The sequence below is a fragment of the Pelecanus crispus genome, chromosome 2 (genome assembly GCF_030463565.1).
Source record: "Pelecanus crispus isolate bPelCri1 chromosome 2, bPelCri1.pri, whole genome shotgun sequence".
Lineage (NCBI taxonomy): Eukaryota > Metazoa > Chordata > Aves > Pelecaniformes > Pelecanidae > Pelecanus > Pelecanus crispus.
This window is the reverse complement of record NC_134644.1, coordinates 117,854,539-117,882,354: the sequence shown is the minus strand read 5'-3', so window position 1 is coordinate 117,882,354 and position 27,816 is coordinate 117,854,539. Positions and strand designations below refer to the sequence as shown.

Below are 27,816 nucleotides of genomic sequence, written 5' to 3'. Positions count from 1 at the left end.
AAATTCGTGTTTCTGACTTGCATAGTAAATACAAAGGAATTCTTGCTTCCTACACAGTAACAGATGAAAGTAATCCAGTAGCAGGCTGAGCATGGCAATTAAGACTACATCAGATGGAAGGGCTTTGTTTAGCTGCCTTCTCAAAGTGCTACCTGACAGCCCACCTATCTTTAGCATGTTCCAGAAGCAATCCAGAGATTAAAGAACCCATGAGTACAGAACCACAGAGATTCTTTAACTCTTACCACATACTATTTTAATAAGCAGATGCAAAACCTTTCACAAGGGCAGATGAATGACCCGTTTTCAAGGCTGCAACTAGGGCTAACGTCAGTCTACTTCTGTAACCCCTTTTGATGCATTGATATGACGTCTAGCTTGTTGGCGCAAGCAAGACATACTTAAAAAAAAACAAAAAAGGGTGGGTTTTTTTTTGTTTTGAAAACTGGAAGCGGGCGCGTCAGAGGGCAGGCTGTGCGGGGCTAGGGGCCGCACGCCCCCCCCCCCCTCCCCCCCCAGGCCCTGCAGCTCCCTGCCTGCCCCCGCCGGGAGGCAGCACCGACCGGGGCACCGGGCGTCTCCTCCCTCAGCCTCTGGGCGCGGGTGCCCCCAAGGCGAAGGGCTCCGCGGGGCTGCCCGGCACCGCGCCACACGCACCTGCGCCCAGGGGCTTCTCTCTCCCAAAGAGCTGCGGGCCCCTTTCGCTGCAGCCTGCGGCTACGCAGCGCTGCCCTCCGCCCCCGCCGGAGGGCGTACGCCGGGCAACAAGGCGGCCGCTGCCCGCAGCGGGGGGGGGGGGGGGGGGCCCTCCGTGCCCGCTGGTGCCCGCGCCCCGCCTCCTTCGGACGCGCCGCCACGCACGCGCACTGCGCCGGCCGTTAAAACTCACTGCGCCATCGCCGCCGGAAAATCCCTCCCCGGGGAGGGCGCGGCGGCGGGAGCGGCCTTCAGCGCCGGTGGCTCTCGCTCGGCTCCCGTCCCGCCGGGACTGGAAGCTCTCATCCCCTCGCCCCATCCCTGCGACCCGGTGCACCGCAGCCGGGCTGCCGCCATTTCCAGAAAGTTCCAGCGGCCGCGGCCAAGAAGAAGCGCGGCTGCCGCGGCGCCTGCGCACTCCTCGCCTCCTCCTCACGCCCTCCCCCCCCCCCCGCGCCCCTGTCACCCTGCGAACCCGTTATTCCCCGTGGCCCGCATCCGCGGCGGGCCGAGGCGCTCCAGCCCGCACAGCAGCGAGGAAGCGGGCGGGGCGCGGGGCGGTGCCGTGTCCCCCCCTCCCCGTTTGCGCCCCCCCCCCCCAACCGCCGCCCGAGCGCCGTAACGGCGGCGGCAGCGCGTGCCCGCCCGTGCCCTGTGCGCGGGACACGTGGGCGGGGCGCGGCCAATGGGAGCTGCGCCGGGCTCGGCCCCGGCGGCGACGTCGGGGGTGGGGGGGGGGCGGCAGGGGGAGGGGAGCGGCAGCGCAGGGTGAGAGGGAGGGAGGGAGCGGGCGGGGGAGGAGGGAGGGAGGGAGGGGTGTTTTCAAACCCGACAGCCACGGCGGCCGGAGCCGGGCCTGAGCCCCTGGGCACCGCCGGTGGCGGCGGGCGGCACCCGCTCCCCTGTCCGATCCCCGCGGCCGCGCCGCCACGGAGAGAGGAAGCGGGGAAGACGGCGGCAGGAGAAGGAGGTGGAGGAGGACGCGTCCCGCCGCCGGCTCCCGGGAGAAGGTAAGGAGCGGAGCGCACCTCCCCACCCCTCACCGGTGCGCGGCGGCGGCGGCGGCGACCCCCGATCCCACTTGCCGCCGCGGTGCCCGCGGGGTGCCGCCGCCCTGGCTCGGAACGGCGGGCAGCGGGGCGTCCGGGGAGCCCTCAGCCGCTGCCCGCCTCGGCGGCTGTCAGCGCTGCCCTGCCCGCCCGGGCAGCGGGCACGGCGCCTCCCCCGCCCGGCCCGGCGGGACGGCGGGCCTCTGGCCGCGCTGCCCTGCGCGGGGGGCACGGCGCTGGCGGGCCGCGGCTCTCCGCTGTCAGCCTGTCAGCGCCGCGGCGGGAGCCATGGCCGCCGCTGTCACCGTCTGGCGGCCGCGCCTCTCGCCCGCCGAGCCCAGCCCCTGCCCCGCCGTCCGCCGGGGGGCCCGCTGGCGGCCGGGTGGGCGGTGGGGGCCGGGGCGGCGGTGCCCGCGGGAGGCGGGGCCGGGGCCGTGGGGACGGAGGTGGTGGCGGCGGCGGCTGCACGGGCGGCCGGGGCGCGGGTGCCGAGCGCGGCATGGCGGTGTGCACACACAGACGCACACATACACAGACACACACGCCCCGCCGCCCCGCCTCCGGTTCGGGAATTTCGGCAGCTCCCTGCAGCCTCGGGAGTTGCTCCGCCGATCTCGTCCCTGTCGCCCCGCCGGGGTTGCTTGCCCTCGTCAAATCGAGAGCTGGGGCGAGCGGGTGAGGCGTTTCTGGCGTCTTCCGTGAAATGCTGAAGGCTGCCCGGCTGTTTTGCAGAATAATGCGTTCAGCCGGCTGGTCTGCCAGTACGAGGCAGCCGCCGCTGAGGTGGAGCACGGTGAGTCGCGCAGCACAGGTGACACTAGGCAACAAAGGAAGGACGAGGAATGGGGGAATGCCAGGCTCAGGCGCACAGTTCTTCATGCTAGTTCTAGCCTGCCTCTCTAGGTACCATCACTAATATTCAGTCTTGAGCTCCTTGTTTTTTTTTTTTTTCTTTTTAAAGAACTGATAAGAAATGAAAGTGTTTTGGTGTTTTTTGTTTTGTTTTTTTTTTTTAAATTTAAACTCCCAAATAAAATGAGTCGTTTAATACCAGTATTACCAGCTAGAGGTCTCGTGGAAATTGCCTGGACACTGTCGCTGTGTTCTATGCCTTTCTTCTGCAGGCCATGTGATGCGGAGGAAAATCTGAATTTTATAGCTCTGAATTACCAGATAGTTTATGGGATAAAACGGCGCTTTAATGAAGACAAGCGAGTAAGTTGTGATGCTTGTAGGAACAAAAAGCTATCAGGCAGATGTGGAACAGTCCAAATGTACTTATGTTCCAGGAAAGAAATGTTTAATCTTGGAACACTAGGAAAGGGTGAGATCATCAAGTCTATAAGAAATCATTAACTTTTATTAAAATAGTTCAGTGTTATTGACATGTCACAATTTGGAGGTGGGGGTCACTTCTACTCCCTAGTTTTGAAGCAGCAAGGGTTTTGGTTTTTTTCAGTATGCAAGTTGATGGCATCTTGGTTGTCCTATCTAGGTTGCTGTAGGCCCTCACATTTGGGTTACTCGAGGGACATGGTGAGCTACCCACAGGTGCTGTGCAGCTGCAAAGAGCTAAGCATCCTGTGCTTTCTTTCCTTTTTCCACTGTAATCTTCTGCTGTAGTTCAGTGGGTAAGAGTCTCCAGAGTAATAGATCTTCAGAGTGATGTGAGACATCAGGGCATTTCACCTGCTCTTATTATTTGAGGCTTGTGCAGATATTGGGTGTCACTTGCTTTTCTTCATTCTTTAGATGGAGACTCAGGCTCTCAGCTAACCTTGTGACTTGATGAGCTGGGGGCCTTAGTCTTACACTGGGTGAATTCAGTAGGTTTCTGTGCAAGATTGAGAAACTGTCTGTTCAAATAAAATTGTGGGTTTGAGGCATAGCAGAATACTTCATTGGGAAGGTAATGGTAAACCCATTGACTGTCTGTGTCTCCCCCCCCACCTTTATAGTTCTACTTTCCTGTATGTGTCTTGTAAGCTAAACAGTCAATGAGCTGCCAGTGTTTTTCTCAACACCTGGAGGACTATGGTGTCATTCTTGTGGTGATGTCAAGTTTTTTTGGTGTATGGTATGAGAGTCCCCTTTCTAATTTCCTGGCTTTTCTCTAGTAATCAGAGTGCAAACAGTTGATCAGAGAGCCTTTGGTTCTTTTGCTCAGTCTTTCAGATGTAAGAATTTCTGCCTTTCCATTGCCATCTCTTTGTGTGTTCTTCTCCCACCCAGAGGATTATACAAAATTTTTTGTGAACTCTGAAAACTACAGACAGCAAAGCTTAGGAAAGATGTAGAAGAAAGCAAGCTCTGTGCAACAAACTTAAGTTCATTTACGGTTTCTTCCAGCAGGCTTGCACAATAGGTAACTTCTTTCAGGAAAAGGTCTTTTAATAAGCAGGCTGAATGAGTGCTTGTATGAAGCTTCAGTGTTTGTTTGGCATTCATTGTAGGGGATAATACTATGTTACCACTTACCTTAGGATTAAAAGCACAAACTGAAAATTGAATACCTGTGCTTATTAAATTAGAGGTCATATCAGTCATAGTCTTAAGCAGCAGCTTCTTTGCACCATTAGGTGTCTGTTTAAATTGCTACCAAACCCATAAACTGTTGCAGCTTTAACTTCACTAGATGGAAAAGTCTTGGATATCCTTTTACTGAAAATATTGGCACCTAGAAATGGCTGAGCTAGAACTTCTTCTTCAATATTGGGCATACAGATACATGAAGACAGATTCTGTTTGTTGAACTGATTTACCATGTTTAGATGATCTTAGGCTGATGAAATTCTCTGGAAGACTAGCGCAGCTGGTCCTCTTTAAAACTGGAAAAAACTATTGATCACAAAATATGTAATGATTAACCTGCTACCACACTGTTAATATGCACACTCAGAACAACTTACTTTTGACAAACTTGATCTAATGTTGTGAAGAGGTGGGCTGGGCATGAATGTTTGGTGTTTCTTCTCTTCCACGTTCTATTGCAGATGGAGTAGTATAAATGTTGATTGGTCATTTAGTCTCCAGATCAGGCTATTTTTTTTTTTTTTAGCTACATCGTTAGACTCAGACTCTAGCGACAGATGGTATGAAACAAATATTAGCACAAACTCTATCTTGCATTTTGTGTTATGACACTGAATAGTTTTATTAACAGAGTAACAGAAGTCAGAGCCCTGCTAACATCTTTAGGTTTTTTTCTTACCAGTTCTTTATTATTCCAGAACCTAGAGAAGTCTTAGAAAGTTAGGATGAGAGGAAATGGGCTTAAGCTGCTCCAGGGGAGGTTGAGGTTGGATATTAGGAAAAATTTCTTTACGGAAAGGGTGGTCAAGCATTGGAACAGGCTGCCCAGAGAGGTGGTGGAGTCACCATCCCTGGAGGTGTTCAAAAAATGGGTAGATGTGGCACTGTGGGACATGGTTTAGTCTAGTCTACCCTTGATTGGTTTAGTGTGGACTTGGTAGTGTAGGTTAATGGTTGGACTGGATGATCTTAAAGGTCTTTTCCAACCTAAACGATTCTATGATTCTAAGTTCCTCCTTAAGCTTATGGAGCAATACTTTGTATCTTACCTATGCAGTTGAGGACCTTTATTGCCACCTTGTATTAAACCTGAATACTCATTTAAAGAGAGACTTGAAGCCCTTCAGAGTATGACTTTGCCTTGGTTTATTTTGGGTTATATGGATGCTTTGTCAGATCTAGGGAGATATCTGCTTTTATCTTTAGCAAGCAACAAATAAATAAACTCTCCTCAGTTTCATGGCTGCTACTCTGAGTGTTCTAGGTAGTCATAATGTCACAAGAGGATTGGTTTCACACTGGTTTATGCTATGAAAAGCCATTAGCAATATTAAAGAAACAAGTATGATCTATATTAGAGGCAAAAAGTGAAAATGCAAGCTGTCAGGGAAGACTTGAGATATTTTCTTCCCTGCCCCTGTCATGTGCTTTCTACTTGCCAGTAGCCTGGTGGAGATGAAGAGTATTGGAACAACTTTCTCGTTCTATGTCTTGCATTCATGAGGCTGGAAAACGAAAGAGGTAGAAAGCACTTTTCTCCCTCTCTGAGCTTCAGAATGTATTAAATGCAACAGAAACCAAATAACACTTCGCATTTCCAGGAGTATTGTTGTGGTAGAAATCTTAGAAAGTTCCATCACTTCATGGCAGCAGAAATGAGCTTACTTAAATGAAGACATTTCCTATGGTTTCCCTTATCTTTCTGTCCTTGGCTGGTTCATGGAAGTATCTTCCTCTTGCTTATGTTCCCTTCAAGATTGTGTGCAACAAAGAACGCTAAATGAGAGAACTCAGCTTTCTGTGGTGCTCTACACTGTTCAGCAACGTACTAATCTGAGTTCTTACTACTAGTTTGCTGATAAAGGGAAAATGGAAAGATCATTTGGTGATAATTCTCCTTCTAGAGTGAGCAATGCTAATCCATTCATGTTCTGACTTCAAGAAGGGACAGGTGTCTTGACAGCCATATTATGTTTTTTTAAATAAATTTTTTAAAATTGTCTTTTGTCCTGAAAATAACTGGTTCTTTGCTTTCCAGTCCCTTCGATTCTCCAGATGACATAGTAGAACATTAATGAAGGTTAATTGCAGTACTTACTGTAGTTTTACAGCTCTAAAGTTATACTTGTATGCAACCACTATTCTAGTTATTGTTTCCACTCCATCTGTTACCTCACTATCTCTCTTCCCCCAAAGAAAAGTTATTTCTGTAAAGGAGCTGGCATACGATTTTGTTCTGTTACTTTTGTGATATGTGGTGATGGCCAAGAGGTGGCAATAAAGATCTTTGAATATTTTGCATGTCTTCACAATTTAGCCAGGACAAAAACATCAGTTATCCAGTTGGGGACCTTTGAGTCAGCCTAATCAGAGTCCGAAGCTTGCTTTTTTTCCCTGCGTCTACTGTTTTAGGTCTTAGTCATGAATGGCAGTTCGCGCGCTCACTCAAGCACACTCTTTCACCTGTGGTGAATCCTGCTAAAGTTGAAGGACTGTGAGTAGGTGTTAGCAGTTCATCTGCTTTTAGCCTGTGAAGGGCCTTTGTGTGTTTTTAGGTTATGTTCCTTCTGGCAGCGCTGTTGATAAGTTGTGGGTTTTCTTGGTTTTAGGCTGGCAAATTATCATTTGCTTATGAAGATTTAAATAGAAATTGCTGAGTTTCTAGTAATAGCGTATAGAGTAGATTTGAAGTCTTTTGTCTTTGAGATCTTTAGAAGGTTTCCAGAGGGGAGGTAGATTCCTGTAGAAGGAATGTAAACTTAACTGGCAATAGGCTTGCTTATCTTAAGTTTGTCAAAGTACTGATAGAAAAGCTTTTATGTTTTTCTTTGGTACCCACTGTACTAATGGGAATAGTCTTTCTCAGTTGACAAAGATCTACTTAGTTACATCTTTAAGGAATAACCAGTAGATCAAAACTGAAGCTTACAACTCCACTTCTCTGTTTTGCTTAATGGGAGTATCATACTATGCTAAACAGCTGTGCAGGTGCTTCCTTTGAACCCGTAGCTCATCCTAAAAAAGACTCAAGAGGAAGCACCTGTGAACATACAAGTTTTTTAGAGTTGTAGATTAAAAGGGAGGACTAATGGATTTTGCAATAAGTGTCTTTGACTCCTGAGAGCCGGAGTTCTTGGGCAAGTGTGACTCTTTCTTGATCCTATAAAGAGGAAACATATTCTGGGAAAGAAAAGAATCTCCTTTATTTTTAGAGGCTATCCAGAACAAAGGGAGATCCCTTCAGGCACTCTGGAGGCTTATGTATGTCTGATGCTCAGAGTAAAGAGGTGAGGTTGTTTTTCCATGTAAGTGTTTATTTCAACAGCTAGGTATGTCCCTCAGTAGGAATATGACGTTTGTAGTCTATGCAGCTGTCTTAATGATGTGATTTAACTTGAGTATGACATCAGTACTCACAAGATACACAGGTTCTTCTAGCTACCTGTGTAAGTCTTTGTTGGCATAAATGCTGTCCTGACTATATAGCATAAGTTGCTGGAGAATATAGAAGACTTAAACCTTTTCATATGCTGAACGTATCAGCAGGAGGAGAGAACTGCCAGTAGACGTGCTGCCGCTGAGGTAAAGAACATCTGCATTTTTAATTCATGGCACAGAATCATAGACTAGTTGAGATTAGAAGGCACCTTTGGAGGTCATGGAGTCCACCCCCGCTGCTCAGAGCAGGGTCAGCTAGAACAGATTGCTTATAGTCATGACCAGTTGAACCTGGAATTCACCCCAGTAGTGTGAGTAAAATGTTATGGAGTTCTAATTTTAGTTAGTCTGTTCCATGCTGAACCTGTTGCTGAAAGCTTGATAAATTGTAAACTGTCAAACTTTTTTTTCTTTCAAACATGGAATAGAAATTTTTCAACTGTTGTAGGTAATGTGTTTTTCCTGACTAATTTCATTTTTAATAGTCAAAGGATGCATTCTTCTTGTACTGCCTGTGTGTGGTAGTCTTGTAAAGCTGTGGTGCATTCTACTAAGTTCTGCTATACAGATTCTTAATGACATTTTTGGGGAGGGGTTTGGTAATAATTTAAATGACTAATTAACTGGTTACATAAATGAGACCTCTTTGCACTCATCTTGCTTATTAAAAATGCAGTTTCTGATACTTATTTTTTTTAAGAAAGAAAAGACAAAATACATGAATGTCTTTTCTGTGTTGTTTGTACTGGAATTTAGTTGAAGAAAGTCTCTACCAGCGCCTGCAACTCAGAGTAAGCTTGTGAGTGAGAAACTGAAAGTGAAAGGATGTTATTTTCTACTGCCGAAGGAGAAATATGAAAAGTAGCTAAAGCATAAATATTAATAAGAGCATTTCTTCAGAAATTATCATTTGACTCTTGATAACATCTGAAAAGAAAATTACGGTGGTTTTGGTCTTGCAGAATTCCTTTCAAGGAGAAAACCAATTATTTATTCAACCAGTTGTATTTGTACTCTCGTCATTCTGTTTGTTTCTTTCCAGTGCTTCCTTGCAGAGCAGCCAGCCATATGTAAAAACAGTAATTCTAGTATCTGCCATGAAAAGACAAAACGGTTAATCTGAGCGTAGAGAAACGCACTTCAGAATAAGACAATACTGACAAACATCCTTCAGGTTCTTGAATTCGGGCACCAGTTGCAGTTCCTTACTGGCCCACGTGGAGGAATGCTCTAGAAATGTTATACCTGTGTGGTTCAGGAGGAATGATGCCCCTTGTCACTACGAGAGCAGTTCCTGCCCAACTGAAATGGGATTCAGTGTCTGACTCTGGAACGCAGGTTTATCACCATTTTGGGGAGAGGGAATGCTTTGTTTGTTTCTGTTTGTTGTTAATGCCAGGCGTTAACCCTATTGTTAAACATACCTTTCTTGCATCTTATCCCTCCCAATTTGGGGCAGGGGATGTGTGTCTATATGCATAAAAAGAAGTTTCAACACAAGTCTCTTAGAATCAGGGAGGATTTTCTGCTTTTAAATAGTTCCTAACCATTCTCTGATAAAAATGTCATCTGGTTTATGTTCTGCAAGTTCCACAAACTTTCAGCTTTGGTATTTTGACCCGTTTCATTTAAAATTAGTGTTGTCCTAAAATATTAATTTAAATGCTTTGAATGCAGCACTTTTCTTGGGTATTAAGAGGAAATTATATGAGAAAATAGAGACAATAGTGGTGATAGAATGATCTGCCTTTTTTTTAACAGCAAGCTAGTACTGGCTTATCGATGAAGATTATGCCATTCTTGAACAATCTGGTATGCCATTATGGTATCAAATGTCCCACTGTTTCAGGCTTTTCTAGAAAAACTAGCATTTTTCCAATCCTGTTGTGAAATGTTTTTAATTACTTAAATTTTTAATTAAAAATAAATTAAAATTTTTAATTACTTAAGACTATGGGTTTACAACTTCATTTGTAACATATGTATCCCATCCACATGCTTCACTATTAAGCAAGCCCACAGCCCTTCGAATGCTTCTCTGAAATAATGGATAATTCTGTGATCTTAAGTTGGTAGGACTTTTGTTCTGAAAGTTTATCATGAATAGTAATGTAAGTACAATTGAGGTGTAAATCAGAGAGTACCTATTGTAAAGACAGTCCCTTGGCCCTGTGTATTTCTTTTGCTAGCCAACTAACATTTAGGATTTCAGACTTGAGAAGCTATTTCTGTTCAAAGATAGAAGTGAAGAAATCATAGTATTTGATCTTACTTTTTGTTTCTTAAGGTGCCTTCTCATTCAGTGCCTCCCTGTTTCAGCTGTCTGTTTATATAAAATCTTCTTTTGGGTTCCTTGTTGCAAAGCACCATCTTCCCCACTTGCCTGTTTTCAGGGTTGTAGTGCCCTGTCAGTTTTGCCCATGTTTGTCAACATTGTTTTTCATCCTAAATGACATTATGTAAACAAATTAATTCCAATAGGCGTGGGTTTTGGTGTTTTTGTTTTTTTTTTTTTTTTTTTTTTTAAAGTCAGAAGGAGTTGTGTTCTAGGAGATGTTCAAGAGTCAACTGGGAAAGAATTCATCCTCTCCGTACTTTTGTTTCATACCTTTGCTCAGCACCTTACAGGGTCTTTGGAGGCAGTCTCTTGGTGTCTTCTTTTGGATGGGGCTTGATGCAGATGGGTTTACCCAGGTTTTGGGTCCATGAATCTAACTGATTCTTTGAGAGTGTCCTGTCCTTTGAAAATAACACCTTTTTGGATCCTTGGACTTCAGTATACTACTGTGAGGTGTTAAAGTAGAAGTAGAGCCTTGCATGCTCATTTTCTTTAGTTCTTCCATGTTCAGTTATCTATGTGGAAGAACATTAAAGGTCATTTATAGATAGCTGGGATCCTTTTGTTTCTTTTCCTCTGTCATGTTCTGTTAATAATTTTTAGCTCTTATATGCCAAGCAAGACTAGATTATTGGGCATAGCACCTGCAAGGATATTTTGACAGAATGTTAAGTTTTTTATGGTTTTTCAGTGCCTTGGCAAGACATAAACAGTAATTAATTCCATATGAGTTTAGAAGTCTGAATCAACAAGCTGCTTTTATTTTTTCATAATCTTGATGTGCGGAGTGACATTTGCAGTGGGAGGATCTCAGAATCTATTTGGGACTGGAAACTTTGGAGAAAGTAAAGGAAGGCAATGGGAGCGTGTTGCAAAAGAAGTGAAGCAAGTTCTTCCTGTCTGTATTTGTACACCTTCTTGCTGTATGCTACAATGTCACTAACCTTTATGTTCTGCTGTGTCAGAAATGCTGTCTGCCGTATATTAGAGTAGCGCTGCTCATTTGCCCTTCTGCCCATAGAAGAATGGGATCACGAGTTGACGGTTTTTGGTTGGGACTCCACTTTAAATAATGAACAGGATGGATCTCTGGGGATAAATCGCAATTGTGCAGTCCAGGATACTGCCCCAGGAGGAGTCCTATTGCAGAAGTTGAAATAAGTTCTCTAACTTAGGAGGAGGTTGCAGGAAGAGAAAAGAAGGTCCCATGTTGAAGAAAGTTGAGTACTGACCCTGGAAATTACTGCTTTTCAGTCTGTTTTGGATTTTGTGTAAGATACTGGTGTTCTATGAGCATTTGCCAAGTGTTTTCCTCACTTGTAAAAACCGTCTCAAAGCAGTTATCCACCTTTTTCCTTCTGCAGTGGTAGGGAAGAGGAGTTGCTTGCAGAAGTTGAAACTGAAGTCACTAGTAGCTACAGTCTTGCCAAGTATGAAGTACTATCTAATATGAAATAATCTGAAAAATAAAGTCTGTAATGTATTATGGGTATGGTACATTGGTCAAACTCTTAATCTCATCATTTCTGTGAACTTAAGTTGCCATCTGTAAAATGAAGGAAATAATGAATTCTCATTCCAGCAATATTGTGAAAATAAATTAATGTCTGTAAAAGGAGGGGGAGCCTAACCCTTCTTATTCCCAGTTTTGATTTATGGATAGTAAGTTCTGTGGTGTTGTCCTGGATAGGTCATCCTTTTTATTTAGAATGTTTTTTAAAATTAAAAAAAAAAAAAAAAAAAAGTGTTGTAGACATTTCCTTTTCTTTAAGAAGGTGGAAATCAAGGCAAGCTGAAATAGCAGGAAACCATGTTATGAGTGACAAATAGATGCTTTTTCTCTGGAAGCAAGTGAAGCCACTTGCTACGTTTGTTTCTGGTCAGTGGTTCATCAGAACTTCACCAGGTTGTCAAAGATTTTCACACAGCAACAGAAGCAAATTTCTTCCATTGCTATGAGAATTTGCCTTTGCCAGTAGTAAGAATGATCATAGAATCATATAATCGTTTAGGTTGGAAAAGACCTTTAAGGTCATACAATCCAACCATTAACCTAACATTACCAAGTCCACACTAAACCAATCAAGGGTAGACTAGACTAAACCATGTCCCAAAGTGCCACATCTACCCGTTTTTTGAACGCTTCCAGGGATCTTGTAAAGTTCAAGACCACTTTTTGTCTTGAGTGCTACTTAAACATTTCAGCAGGAGCATTAAGGGCTAAACTTAGCTTAAAAGGAATGTTCAGCAAATGAATATGTTGCTTGATCATGTCCAAGGAAGTATAAATAAAATCAGAGTTGTAAGATACCCTAGAAATCTCATTTGTTTTGTCTTGTTTTATTTTTACTTTCAGAAGCCAGTGCCAGTGTGTTAGTTTCATTCTGACAGGTATATTTTAGAGTTTTAGTTAAAAGTGTGTGAGGTGAGATATGTCCAATGCTGCTTCAATAGGGGTTTCAGTCCTTAATTGGTTGACATTTATTTTAAGCGCAGTTGCAAGAAAACGTTCCAGAAAGAAGTGTGGGTGTGTTTCTAATGATGAGCTGTGATGTGAAAGAGGAGCAATCTCTTGCTCAGATACGGCTGTTATTGAAGCATGATCTATCTGTAATTTGTAAACCAGTAGTACCTTTAAAATTCAAGTCAATCCATGCAACAAATCTCAAAGGCGTATTGGGGTGTGGTATTTTCAATCATTGAGTAGGATTTTTGGAAATTAAATTTTGGGCCAAAGTTTTTTCTTATTCCACAGTGTGCTGCTTGTAACACTCCGTTGCATGATTTATAGGTGCCTACAGTTAGTCAAGAATAGGAAGGTTTGTATTTTCCATGGTTTCTTGTACCATATTTTCCTGCTCAAGTAACATACTCAACCTGGTCTATGTAAGGTACAAGGACAGCTGAAAATGTCTGACTGTCTAGATAACTGAGGGATTTAAATGACCTCCAGATGTCCCTTAACCTCAACTGTTCTTTAATTCTATGAGCAATGAAGTTCTTGTGTTTTTTGGTAAGCATGTGTTTAGTTTAAAAAAAAAAAAAAAAAAAAGCTTTACTGAAACTCAGTCGGAAAACTCCAGATTCAGTCATGTTCTTTAATAGAGTGTATTTGTTAGAAAGAGGTTGACAAGTCTAGGTGCTACTGTTAGCATGGAAAATAAATTGAAGAGTATTGTGAAATCTGTGGAACTTGACAGTTGAAACCAAGCACAGGTAAACTCAGGCTCTTAAAAGATGGATTTGAAGGCATTCTGGGTAGGAGCCCAAGGTCCTATATAGGCAAGTGCAACAAAACCCCTGCAAAAAGTCTTGTTTGTTTTCTGCATAGGAGAGAGTTGTATGTCCTCTCATTTTTTTTTCTCTTCCTAGTAGAAATTCCTAGACTATGAGATATGTTCTTTATTTTGGTAGGAAGTAGTGGTGAGTTCCAGCTGAAGTATTGGAAAATCTTTCTTGCTGCCTGTGTTGGCTGTTTTTTAGGGACTTCATCCTAGCCCTGTGTAGTGTACTCTGGCATGTGATGAGTAGGTACTTCAGAGTATATTAAAAGCTGTGCTGGAGATTATGAGTAGTCACTGCCCATTCCTATTTCACTATTCAAGGACACCTTTATAAAATGGGGTTCAAATATTTTATTTTTCTTATTATAGAAAGATTTGTGCAATCCTTATATGTTTGGATCTCAAGCAGCTAAACGTTTCAAATTAAAATGTAGAAATACGCTGTGATAAGACAGCAAGTCTAGTAGCCCATTCCATATATTAGCTAGGATTTGAGGAGTCTCCAAGATACACACATCCAGGTTATCTCATGGTGTATATTTCTGAAAGCTATCTTTATGTTAGGCTGTTGTTTTGTTTGCTTTGATTTTTAGTGTATCATCTAAAATCTGGTAGAGAGAATTGCTGCAGGGGATGGGTAAGGCACTTTTTCTGAGGTTGCGCAATAGGTATAGCAAAGAAGGAGTAGAACTGATGTCAGCATTGCATGTTCTAGCCACAAAGTCATCTCAAGTATTGTGCAAATCTTAAAGGAAAATTGTAATAAGACAGAATTCCTCACTTCTGGACTAAAAGTGGTTTGCCATATTTTATCATCAAATGCTGTAAAATCTGCCAAATTTGTGACTCATGTCCATGCTGGGTACTGCATTTGCACTTAATACCGCAACAGACTGTTGCCTTAGGCACCGTTAGTTTGAGACTGTATTGGAGCTTAGTTCTTTCATCATAACTCTGACACTGGAATCTGCGTGGACTGAACTGTCGCAATCATGTGTGGAAAAGAGCTTGTGAATATTTTCCAAATAAAAATGTTCTTGTCACCTTTCATCTGTAAAAGCCACTGCACGTATCATTCAGGCACTGTTCTCTCCAACACACTAAATTGGTGTGTTACCTGAAGCCAGTAGTGTTTAGCAATTTGTTTGCTGGTTACGACTAGAGAACTGAATTGCAAGTACAATGAGACATCATGGAGTGCAGGGCAAGAAGTGCCTGGTAGATTGTTCTGTTCATTGTATTTGATGGTATTTTAGCGCACACCACATACAGGAAGTGGTGATGGTAAAAATTTAGTCTTAAATAGTATAACATACGCAAATAGGCTCTTATTTCATCTTTTCTTATGCAAAATGTGTTTTCCTTTAAGCTTGTAAAGGACAATGTGCTTCTAGCCTGCAGCAGGAGGCAGGCTTGCCAGTAGGGATGTACTGCAGTGTATGTTTAGTCCATTATAGCTGCATATGTCTAAAGTATTATCAGCTTTTGGAAAAATTGTTTTACTATGTAGATCTCATACCTACTCAACTTTGACTTTAGCACCCTGGGAGTTAATTGTTCAGTAATCCTACTTAGCAGTAACATGCATGCTGGACTCCAGCAGCATGCTTGGTTGCTAAACGATTGGGAGGAAATCTTTTTTTTTGGATCCTTGTAACACTGTTTTCAATAGGATTCTGCACAAGAAACGTAAAACTATTTTTGCTCAAATGAAGCCTTTAATAGCCCTTTCATTGTCTTCATTATAAAGATCAAATAAACTGCTGCAATGATTATATAATAGCTCTGTTTATATAGTCCTCTGCAATGAAGACCTTGGTACAAAGACCAATATTTTTGTGGCTACAGTCACTCTGAAATTTTGAAATTTCAGAACAGTATTTTGTATAGTGTTCTAATGAGATTTTTAAGTGCATGCCCTGGGCAGTGTCCCATCCTCTACCATCATTTTGACATTCTCATGAGACAGCAGCAGTGTTTAAGACTTAATTTCTACAAGTATGTCTGTCCAAGGAGGTAATGGAAAACTGACCACAGTAGTAAGCTTGTCATTCTCCATTAAAACTAAAAGGAGATGGAATGCTTCTGCTTTTTTACAGGGCCACAGGAATGGCAAGACTAAAGAATTTTGGTTTGTGTTCCATGTTCTGGGGAAAAAATTCTTGTGTGTTGATCATGAAACGGGTCGATGTGGCACTTCGGGACATGGTTTAGTCTAGTCTACCCATGATTGGTTTAGTGTGGACTTGGTAGTGTAGGTTAATGGTTGGACTGGATGATCTTAAAGGTCTTTTCCAACCTAAACGATTCTATGATTCTAAGTCTCCTGTACTTTCCTCCCGAGCACAATCCCTTCTTACCTGTCCTCTCAAGTTTCTCTGTGCTGCTTCCCCATCATAGTCACATTCTCTCATTTAGCTAATCTGAAGCTTTACTCCTCACAGGCATACTTCTGTGTGGGAAATATCAGGTAAAAGTATAGATGTTCTTTTCATACATGTGGTGTTTAAATTCCCAAGTCGGAAAAGCCCAGCTCTGTTGCTACTGGACTTCACTACCCTCCTACTGCATGTTGTACCTGAATGGTCTCTTTCCCCACAGTCCCAAATTCCTGATCTTGTGCCTCTTGGCATGTCCCCAACCTCTAACCAAAATATCCCAAATAATCTCTCATTCCATCTCGAGCTCTTTTTTCTTACTGGACACTGTACGTGAAAAGGTAGATGCTGATCTGATAACATATGCATTACAGTCTGACCAGGAGCAGTTTCCCTTTATAGCAGTAGGTTATGGTTGAGTGACTATCTGTATAAAAGCACTGAGTTCTGTAAGAAGAAAAAAAAAATGACAATGCTGCTACATCTCCCATCACAATGTTTCGTGTAGCACTAGTAATGCTGGAGTTTGTTAACCTCTCTTTTGGAAAGAAGTCACTTCTCTAGGTTGTTTGCTGAAGGGTGCTTTTATTGTGAAATAAAATACTGAAGTCATTCACACTTTCCTGATAAGAAGAATAAAGAACCCAAAGAGTGTTAAACTTGGTTAAATTAACCTCTTTTTGCTAGTATCTTTTTGCTTAAACTCTGCTCCTTCCAGTATTTAAAAAGCCCAATTTTCTGTGGATTTTGGTCCTTTGTACTATACCCATTCCCTTTCTCCCAGTGCATTAACCTCAGCTGCCTTTTGACGCTCCCACCAGAATACAGATAACATTTGGCATGGCTAGGCGGGAGCTACCTACATACTTCTTAATTAGCCAGTATGTACATACGGGTTGGCCAGCTGGCTTTCTCTGAACAGAATATGTAATGTTGGCTTTTGCCTGCCTTTCCCTCAGTTCAGCTGTTCTTAGACATCTCTCTCTTATACTTATCCACCAACTTTCTTTTTCCCTTTCCATAATAGACTCTTAATAGCTTTGAGATCTAGATCACGCCAGTCATTTCTAAATAAACTTGGAAGAGACAAAGTCGTGGGGGCGGGAGGGAGGAGATCGCTAGGAGGAAACCTACATCAGTGTCTTAGTTTGAATCAGGAATATGCCTTTAGAGCAGCTATCCTTACCTCTCCTCACCGTAGTTTAGTTTGCTCTATGCAGTGGCTACAGAGCTTGATTCCTCCTGTTTTAAGTCAAGAGATGTATTCAGGAATGTGCTGGATGTGCTCCAACCTTTAATGTGTGTTTAGTACATGGGACTGCACTAGAACTAGTCCAGAGCAAAACTGCTAAATGTGACTAGTGTAAATTCTGAATTTTTGTTACCAGCTGTTCTGCTCTACAGATCCGCTCTTGATAATTCTGTACTTGGTAATGTAGATGTAGCCTTAGCTGTCATCTTCATAAGTTCAATTTTAGCAAAACATTCTGAAGCACTCCTGTCAAATATTTATAGCAGAAACTTTATACAGTCAAGTCACTGTTTCCCAGTCTGGAGTAAATCCCTATTGGAAGAGAGGGATATTTTTCTTCATTTTTTTCCTCTGCAGATGAAATAAGGTATGGGAAATAAAGAAGAACAGAGGTAGTTGAGAAGATTGCCTTATGCTAGATCCCCTGCTTTTTAAATGCAAATGCATTTTAGACCTCAAGGATAAATGCCGTATCTTGGAAATTAACCCATCTACTACTAATATTCTCACAGAATTTCAGTCTTGTGCCCCACTGATTTGCTACGATAGCAGTCAGCTAACCTTCAAGACCAACTGTACAACAGGGCTTCCAAAGAAAACCTTCCCTAAGCATCATGTAAATTTTTGCTGTATGTGTTACGGGGAAGACATGCAAGAATAAGAAGGTAAGCATGCATTGTAAACCAGAAAGGAAACAAGAAGTCCTGTAAGCACCAGAACTGTTGATGCTTAATTTCTTACAGATTTATGCCTTGTCGTTGATTGGCTCTGGTAACATGCAGGTCTCAACTGAAACTTCCCCTGTGACTAGGGGAAAAGGAGGAAGGTGGTTTATAAAGGCCATCTTATCTGGAGTTTTCATACATGCAATATGGCATGAAGCTCATATCGAAACTTTCCCTCAGGGAAAACAGTGACAGATTATTATTATTATTATTGTTGTTGTTTTTATTATCCACTAGCCACCATTTTCCATGAAATTTCTGAGTGCTTAATATATTTGAAAACTTTTCTCTGCTGTCAAATTTAAAGAAAATCCATCTACAGGCTTGAAAGTCACTGGTGAATTATACATGTGCATGTAACATAAACACATGGGCCTCAGTTTCTCAGGAGACTGGTCTGAAAGCAAAAATTCATATAAAGGGATTGAACAACAGCAGCAGCGGCAGGGATTCTCTGGTTTTTACCAGAAATGGTAAATGAAAGCATGTGCTTTCATTAGTGCTAGATGTAAGCATATACAAATTAATATAGTAACTTGTTGGTATTAGGTTTATTATATGCCTAATTTTCTGTAGCTGGTTATGTCTGAAATTCCGGTAGCTGCTGGGGTTTTTTGTTTCGGTTTTGTTTTGGTTTTTTTTTCCTGAAATAATCCTAGCTTTTTATATTGCTGCCTGTAGATCTGTCAAAATGCTAACCTTAGTTATTTTAAGGACAAAGTATAATTATTTAGTCCCTTTAGGTGAAAAATTATTGAGAGAAAAGTTTAACAGTGTTTCAAATAATAGGACATTGGTAACTGGAAATTAACGTGCAGGAAAGATGTTCAAACATAAAGATGTCCAAACATAAAATCAGAATATCTGATTTTGTTACATGCAGAGAAGTTTCTTTAGTAGGAAGCGGATTCTATGTTTTATTGAAAACCATGAAGTGGATCAGTTTGTTAGAGAAAAAGCACAGCTGTGCCTGTTTGTCAGATGAAAAATAATGGTGCTGTTTGTTGTAACAGAGGAGAATAATTTGAATGTAAAGAGTTTAACTTTTAATTTAGGGTTCTGGTGATTTGAAATATGCCATCAAGACTGCCTGATAAACCAGCAAATGCATTAAGAAACAGCCTTGAAGGAAACTCGGAGCAGACAGATCTAGGTTTCCCTGGAAGAACCTGCTAATGTTCTCCATTTTCACTTAGAATGCAAATGTTTGTGTTCAGAACATGACTTGAAATGGCACTGAACTGCAGGCAAATGGAGATAAAGTGTCAGTAAAATCACTTCTTCAGGTCAGAATTTTATTGTAATCTATACTATGTGGTCATGGGTTGAATAGTTTGCTCACATTTCTGGACCACAGTGATATCTTTATAAAATAAAAAAAATCTACCCTTTATGAAAACTATTCTACTCAAATATTTGAAGCATTTATGTCTGACTGAAAAGTATTTCACACAGGGATTGTGAAATAGCAACCTGGCATATAAAACATGTAATGGAAATACTGCTCTGTGTTCGTGTGATAGTTGGGATGATTCTACTTTAATAATCCAGTATGTGATATTCAGTTTTAGTGAACTTCCAGAGTGGTTTTCTCTTCAAAACATAATTAGCTTGGGGTCAAGAATTGCATTAATTCACATTCAATTTTGATCATGTGGTGAAGAAAATGGAAACATCCTATGCTTTCTGTTTTCATTTACTTATATTTGTGTATTGTTTGTGCTAACTGTATCATTTAAAAATACCTTTAAATTTATTCTGAAAATGTTTTCATCATCCTCTTGCCCCTATACAATACCTGTAGCTTGAACTTTTTTTGGTCTACCGTTTTTAAAAATAAACTATTTCTGTTCAGTAAGACTTGAAAGGACATGCAGGGAGGCTGCGCCTTTTGTGAAGGAGGAACTCTAGTTCAGTTAATGTGGCTTAGCCTCTACTGGTGAGGCAAATAAGAGGAATGGAGCCAAGTCTAAGCTAAGAAATTTTACTAAGCTCATGAAGTTGGGCTCCTGACTGTTAGTACCAGAAGGCTATAGGGAATGGCATACAGAACTAGGAAAGGAGGAGAAGCAAAGCAGGAACGGCAATAGTTTCAGGGAGTTCAGTAGCAGGAAAAAAAAAAGAACGAAAGAAAACAGCAGCATATGCAGTGAGAATATTTTGATTAAAAAGATAAAGATAACATTCACGCATTGATCTGTTCTAAAGTAGTTGTAATCGTGATGATGTATACAGTGGGAATTGTTGCAAACGAAATGTAAAGAGAGGATTTGAGAGGCTAACTGAGCAAAAGCAGATTTATGACTTGTGTTTTCTTTTTAAACCCCTGAAAACAGAGATATCTGCTGCTATGGTAATACCCTATATATGGTGTAATCAGCATAGTAGTTGTCTGTGAAGATACTATCTTGTTGCTTCTTTGGGGATTAAGAAATGTTTTTGTAAACTACAGGAAACTCATTCTAGAGTACTCTCCATTGCACCAATAACCTTTTTTCTTCTTGCAACTATTAAGCAAGTAAAAAGAAAAGACAAATAACTGTGTGCTTTGATGTCCATTAAAAATGATCAGTTACTCTACATATCAGTAGGGCTGCATAAAACCTACTGACGCTACATAAGGGAATACACTAAAGTTTCTTTTGTCTTAGGTAAGAGTAGAACAGTAGGAATTTCACAATGTTGTATTGTAGTGGAGACAAGATTCAGGTTATTGTATGTGAGACAGTTTCTAATTAAGCTCTTCCTTGTGGTTAGTGTTTTAAAAAAAGAAAAAAAATTCCTCCCTTTTCCCCACCTGAAAAGAGAAGACCTTAGTGCAGCATTTCCTAATTTTCTGACTTTAGGATTGAGCATTTTGAACTGTCCTTCCCCTCTTGTTCTTCCCCTCCTGTTCTGGAAGAAAAGAAAATAAGATGTTACTTTGTTATATGCAACGGTATTAATCTTAGCCAAGTATTCTATAAAGGAATTTCCCATAGTTTAGGTCTTGTGGGGGATGGATGGGTGGGTGGTATGATGGTGGTGTGGTGTGTAGAAATTTGTTTGAATGTGAAAGTTTTGAGTGTCAGGTCTAGTGTGCAAAATGGTTTTCTCAAAATCATCTGGCAAAGAGAAAATACCAGTCTCTGTTGTCAGTTAGCTATGTCAAACCAAAATAATGGCCCTGGTCCTATAACAGCAACAAATTTGCTATGTGATGATCCCAAAATCTTAACTGTAAAGCAACAATAGAAATGTCACACCTGAAACGATGTCTAGCTGAGACATAAAATTACTACAAGACTCACTAAGACTGTGATCACATCAGTTCAAACACACCCATAAAATGTCACAATCTTTAAGGTGATGTCAAATGCAATTTTACTTTTCATGTGACCTTTCAGGCACTCTTACAAGAAGAGTGGCTCTTCATTCGGGGGAAGAAGCAAGTCAGGTGAACGAGTGAGTTCAGCAAATGACTTTGTTGGGATTTTTGGTTTTGACGCTGTTCCTGCTGTAAGCCATTTTTTTGTGCTAGATTTCTTGTTTTCACCCTCAGCTGGAATTGGCTTCTGAGTCTTGGCTAAGCCACGAATCTTAATGTATTTTGGGATTTATGAGGAGTGGTATGTAGTGGCCTGACAACACATTTTTCTGTTAATAAGCCTGGGCAGAATGAATGAGAATCTCTAGTGCACCTTTGGAGATGTGAAAATGATGGCTCCTGAGCTTCCTCAAGCAAAATGAGAGTTGTCGGTACAAATACCTTTACGTTAGCTTTCTAATATTATCTGCCATATTTTCTTCTACGGTCTTTTATTTACGCACTGTAGCGAGCAGAGTTTGCCCTGCTGACTCCCGTCTCATCTTAGCTCCGTCTTGGCAGCTGCCTGAACCATAGAATATGGAGAGAAGTATTAGTTCTGTGTTCCTTGTTTATTATTCAGAACTGATGCTGTTTGCAGTCTTTTCATGCTAAACTGACCTACCATAGTACTTTATGGTTTGTGTAGTAAAAATTCTGGTGTGCTGGCAAGATATTTTGGCCTGTTTCTTTATCTTAACTTTTTTTCTTTGTAGCAAGAACTTTGTAGTTCTTAACAAGTTGTTAAATAAATAGTAATATAAAAAGCACTAGACTGTATTGCTGGCAGTGTTGAAAGTGTAGAGCGGTCTTCTATTAGGCTCCTGATGTAAATTTTTAAGACAACCTGACTTTCCCTGGTAGGTATTGTGGTTGGACTCGATGATCTTAAAGGTCTTTTCCAACCCAAATGATTCTATGTATTAAAAATATTTTGCTTCTCTTGAAGTAGAAAAGTGGAATCAAAACTAACATGGAAAAATCAAAATTCTGTTATGTGAATCTGTAATGACACTTACTTGGTGTACCCTGGAGCTGAAACACCACAGTGCTCTTAGAGCTTTTTTTATTTTTTTTTATATATGTATAAAAAAATAAAAATAAATGGCTTTTGTAATTAATCTGCTAGACAGTGGAAATTAAGGTTTCTAGTTCGAGCTCTAAGCTTTAAAAGATTTTTCTTCTAATATATGTCTTTTGTTCCAACAAGTAGGATAACAAATCACCAAGATTTGACCTTCTTTCCATAATAATTTGGGTAGACAATATTTCAGTTTCCCAGGCCAGAAAGCTTAATTTCTCTTCGCACTGTTGCTAGAGATGATCTTGTACATCCTCACAGTCTTATTGCCTATAAAATTGAGATACTGAACAAATAAACCATCAAATACCCAGAAGTTTTAAGTCTGCCAGAGAGGTAAGTTAGAGGCTTGAGGCAGTTCGGCAACTGACTTGGTGGTTTTCTGATGACACTGTCCCCAGTAGCGGCCATGTTAGACCTTTTGGGTTTTCACCCCAAGGTTTGAGCTGCAGATGAGTGGGATACTTGAAATCAGGTGTCATTGTTAGACATCTTTTTTTGGGTACTATTCAGCTCTGCTACCATCTGCAGTAACAACACTTGTCCTGAAATGACACTATAGTGTTTATATTTATATAATGTTTGTTGGTTGTTTATTTTTCAGACACACGATGAACCCACTGATACAAGATACAGCTAGCTAAACAGCTATAAAATGCCCAAATTTGGGTCTACAAAAACAGTTCAAGTTGAAAATTCTGACAGTGATAGCACCATGGTGGAAAAAGCAACTGCAAGAAAGGTAATAAAATTATATTCATGTCCATTTAATTTCAGTGAAATGAGGAGCATGTGTTCTGTCATGATTTTTGTTACTGTAGTGGGAAGAAATAAATATGAATCTGTATTCTGATATCTTGAGTGTAGGGGAAAAAAGTAAGCTTTTACATGCCTTTAACAGTAAATTAAACTAGGGAACAGAATTTATGCCTTTTATTGTAACTTGCAACTTAATTCAAAAGGAAGCTGGACACGGTGGGTTTATTTGATGCAAGTTAGTGAATAGTTTCCATATCTTGCATTGTATGAAGTCTTTATACACTCACAACAACGATTCATATTTTATTTAATTTTACAACGTCTTACTCTCTGTAACAAACACATGAAACATTTCTGAAGGTCTGTGACAGAGTGCAGACCAATGAACAAACTAATTTTCTTATATTCCTTTGTAACACAGGGACTTAGGAGGAGTTGAAAGCCAAATGCTGCAGAAGGGTTAAGAGTAACTCCTCTACAAGGGAGTCCACTTTAAAACCTGTACAATCCATTTTCAAGTGTTGAAGAATGAAGGAGTATGCAAGCTCCAGTAATACTGAAGGGTCGTTTGTTGTTTACAAATGTGAAGTATCCTATCGTTTTCAAACTTCTGGAGCCAACTTGCGAATAACCCAGTTTGCTGTTTTGTCTGCACTTGTACAACAGACGAGTTTATCTGTAGTACTAATGAATAACAAAAGATAGAATAATATTCTGTATTTTGAATGATGAGTTGTATATTGCCATAGGGAAAGAGAACCCATTTATCTCCCAAACTATGTTTAAAACTGTTTTCTCTGGAAAAGGATAGTGTGTGTGTGTGTGTGTGGTCATACTTACTGTTACTATTTTGTTGAAGTCTGTATTCTCTGTAAGACCACTTAATGAATGGATATAAGAGAGGGAGAGATGAAAAAATAGGAAAAGATGAGAAGATCCAGCATCTGCTTAAAACTGTTTGTCTTCTGAAAACATTCACAGAAAACATTAGAGTTTTAATCTCTTCCCAGTTTATTTTATGGGTCCCAGTAAAGTGGGGCAAAGGTAGTTGTTTCTGCTAGCTGTGTTGAACTACTTTGATACCAAGAGGAAGATAACAGAGTAAAATGGGGAAAGGAAATTGGCTTACTAGTAATGGGATGAAAAACTGTTGGGTTTTTTTGTTTTGTTCTGGTCCTTGTTTGGGATATGGTCAGGTTAATTGAAGTGTTATTCAACACTGGGAATTAGGGGGGAAAACTCTGGGACCTACACGCAGCAAGAATAGGAAGGCTATTGCAGTAAAATTAGTGGTATTCAGTACTGCCTTTTTGTTTATACACTTGTAAATAACCTACATTTTTTTTTCAAGATTTTACGTTATTTATTTAACTAAAAAAATATTTTCTGGCTTTATAAACTCTTCTTATCTTTACACTTCAGTATTTCTGAAAAAAGCTTTTGACACAAGATCTTGAAGATATAATCAACAGCTGCTCATGCTAGGAAAACTGACACTGTTTTTCTTTTTTCAAGCTTTATTTGTGTTTTTAATTTTTAAAAAAATCTATAACACAGAGGTTAAAATGAATTTTCATCATTTGTTCACTTTCATCAAAGCAAAAATAGTGGATTTGCTGGAATGTGTCAATTTTTAAGTTTTCCTTTTCCCTGTTTCTCTGCTAAAGGTATGGCTTGAAATGCTTGGAATGCATTTGTTTGTAGGTTTGAATGTACAGAAATACATGATCATATTTTTATAGTGCAGATTACTTTCTTCCTTCATAGGCTTTGAATGTTACATACAAATTGCCTTGCAATCTGAGTTTTAAAAAAATAAATCAATCAAAATAAAGAGTTTACTTCTGAGGCCCCTTTTCCTCCTCCACTCTCCATCTCCAGCTCCCCCTCACCTCCTCTCCCTGTTGTTTGCTGCCGTAGTAGAAAAATGGTGCTAGTTTCCAGAGTGGCTGTTGAATCTGCAGCCACTGCCAAAGGACTGCCTTGACAGTGATCCTTGTGCCCAGTTCAGTATTTGCTAGTTGTCTTGAAACCTGCCTCTTCAGTAATCTCCTGCCTCTGATCTACTAACAACAGTAGCAGTTATGTCTGCTGAGCTATTTAACCCCCCTACCCTGCAGACTCTGCAAAGTTAGGGAATCTTCTGAAACATACGTTACATGCCCTTTCACCATAAGAAGATATGAATCCATATGAAAATAATAACTTTTTCCAGGAAACACAACAGTGAACATGGTGTAATTTATTTAACCACCAGGAAACACGGCAAATTTTGATTTGATTTAGAAAGGAGTAAATTAGCATTCTATTTTTAATGGTCGCATAAAACCCTTTCTTTGTCATATTGGTTTGGGTGGAGGTTTCTCTTTAGCTGACTGCTCTAAGAAGGAAATGCTTCTTGTTGAGACTGATCACCCGTACAGGAATTAGAAGTATGGACAAATGTGCTAGGTTCAGATTCTACCTTGCCTGGTATTTGAGATCAAGATGCCAGTGAAGGCAGGATTACTTAGAATTTTAAAGTCTGGGGGAAGATGGAAGTTTGACCAAGGACATACACAATGGTGGACTAATTAGATTGATACCAAACAGTAAACTGATAACTGTTTGCACTGTTATTTTAGTCTTGCTTGCTATCCACGTTGGCACAATATATAATGCAAGATTAGAATAATACAGGATTTGGTTTGGGGATTGTATGGTATAAATTGATATATGTAATATTGAAAATGTGAGATCCTAAATAAAATTACAGAATTATTTAAGCGTTGCAGTAAATATTCCTGTATTCAGGTTTTTAGCATAATAAATTAAGTTTGGTTGCTTTTGTCATATTTTGAGAAAATTGAATATATGGTTAAGATGTTAAATAGTCATTTAAACAGTCACATGAACTGTGCTCTAACACATGGGCAAGTAATTGTCAGCAGTGTTTAGCTGGCCCTTGAATAATCTGAAATCTTTTCCCCTGTATTAGAAAAAAATAAACAAAATATTGCCAAAAAGTAACCATTTTAATTCAGCCTAGATAATTATTTAAAATTCAACAGACAATACAGTAAGAGTAAAATTTGAGTTTGAACAACATAAAGTCATAAAGGCAAATCTGTACTACACACACAGACATAAAACTCTGAAGTAAAGATTGACCAGGCCAGATCAACAGTGATAATTTTAAATGAAATATCTTCAGGAAGTAGTGGAAATTTCTGTAAAGCAAATAATGATTTTTCTCAATATGTAAATATTTGCAATCATGAATTTAAAAACAATAATCTTTGAAGCATTAGAACTTCTTTTGAAAAAGTTATGGATTCATTAACCTAATGTAATTGATGTAAGGAAGTACTGATGCTGCAGGTGGAAGGGATACTAAAGTAAAATTTTTGCTTTAGTGGCATTTTGATATGGAAGTGTCTTGATTAATCTGGAAAATACCTCATCTCCACACACTTTTCTCTGTTGTGCAACCAATGACTGTGCCATTGGAAATGCCTGTGTCTTCTAGTAGCATAAAAAGACCCTGAGGCTGTCAACATTCAGATAATGGCAGTGATCCTTAGTACAAAAAAATGCATTCTAATTTTATTTTTCATGTAGCTTAGGCTTTTTATTTTTTCTGTAGAACAGTACAGTCAAACCACTTCTGCACTTTGCTATGTAAATTTGCTCTTACTTGCTTCTGTGTCCACTTTGTTATTGAAGCAGAAATGTCTGAACTGCTTGTGGAGCTTAAGTTTTATGACTGTAAATGAACAGAAGATAGGTAGTTTAATTATTGGTGTCCCTTATGTTCATAGATGCATTGGAGACGGAGGAGGCCTAATGTGAAATAATGTTCACACAGAACAGTGCATTTACAAATGAACAGTATTAAAGGACACCAATCCCCAAAAAATTCCTCATTCTTCCCAAAACAAAAACTGTAATGGCCTAAATATATAGTGTAAGACTATCCCAATGGTTAATGTATTAAGATAAAAGAAAAAAACACTTGCAGGATTTGGTTTTCCTAGTTGATACAATATTTAGCTCTTACTGGTTGTGCACTCTTAGCTGTTGACTGAGGAATATAGTGAAGTTACTGTTGTTACGAGACTTAATCTTTCATATTTGTCCAGTGGAAGTTAATGCTTATTATGCTGTTCTAGCAACCAGTGAATAGCTATGTGCTCAGGTCTTCCGAGAGCTTAAAAAAAAAAAAAATCATTAGGAATAACATCCCTGTTAATAAACTGACTTTATATTGTATATGCTTTAGGGTACATGTATTTTTATTTCAGTTGCTCATCTTGGGAGCATAAAATAAATGTAAAAATTGTAGGAGTGTGTACAGCAGATAGACCATTTAGTGTTTGGATGAGATATTTTATAAACATAAGAACATAATGAAATTTTAATTTATCTGAATTTATACTTTAGAACTTACATGGCCAAAACTCAGGAAGTAAATGATAGATACGTGGTCCAAAGGAGAAACAAATGTGAGGTTTGTAAGAATTAACTCTCTTCTAAGAAGAGTCCAACAATAGTGCCCAAAGCCATTTTAATTCCATGCAGAACGTGCTTCAGTATGTAATTATCTTTGATAGGCAGAAAAAGAATGCTTATTCTCCCGGGGCTTAGTACATCTGCTAGATTATATGGCACTTGTGTCTCCCTTTGTGTATTGTCATTGATTGCAGTGGTACCAGACAATAGAGCTGGAATGGGATATCAAGAGATTGTCCAGACTGCTGTTTGTTAGCCTTCTGAGATGGTTTCTGTTGAACAGATTAAAAATGTGTTCCTCATCATAGCACGCTAGTATGGTTTTTTTGAGAGCGAAAATTCTTCCTTGTTACTACATCCTCCAGTGAGGCATGCATTAAATGTTGAGACATGCAGATCCAGTTCATCCATTTGCCCCAGAGTAGGATAAGCTGTTCTCGGTTCTTG

The 27,816-nt window shown here is 40.4% G+C and overlaps 1 protein-coding gene across 3 annotated transcripts in view; it reads left to right on the top strand.

The window, feature by feature from the left end:
• Positions 1 to 1,634: 1,634 nt before the first annotated feature.
• Positions 1,635 to 27,816, top strand: part of ANKRD12 (ankyrin repeat domain 12) — a 70,585-nt gene continuing 44,403 nt past the window's right edge. For all 3 annotated transcript variants that reach the window (XM_075706372.1, XM_075706371.1, XM_075706374.1), the window contains exons 1-2: positions 1,635 to 1,706; positions 22,724 to 22,861. In XM_075706372.1, the coding sequence (XP_075562487.1) occupies positions 22,775 to 22,861 (87 nt within the window). In that variant the 5' untranslated portion in view covers positions 1,635 to 1,706; positions 22,724 to 22,774. The remainder of the gene's footprint in view (positions 1,707 to 22,723; positions 22,862 to 27,816) is intronic.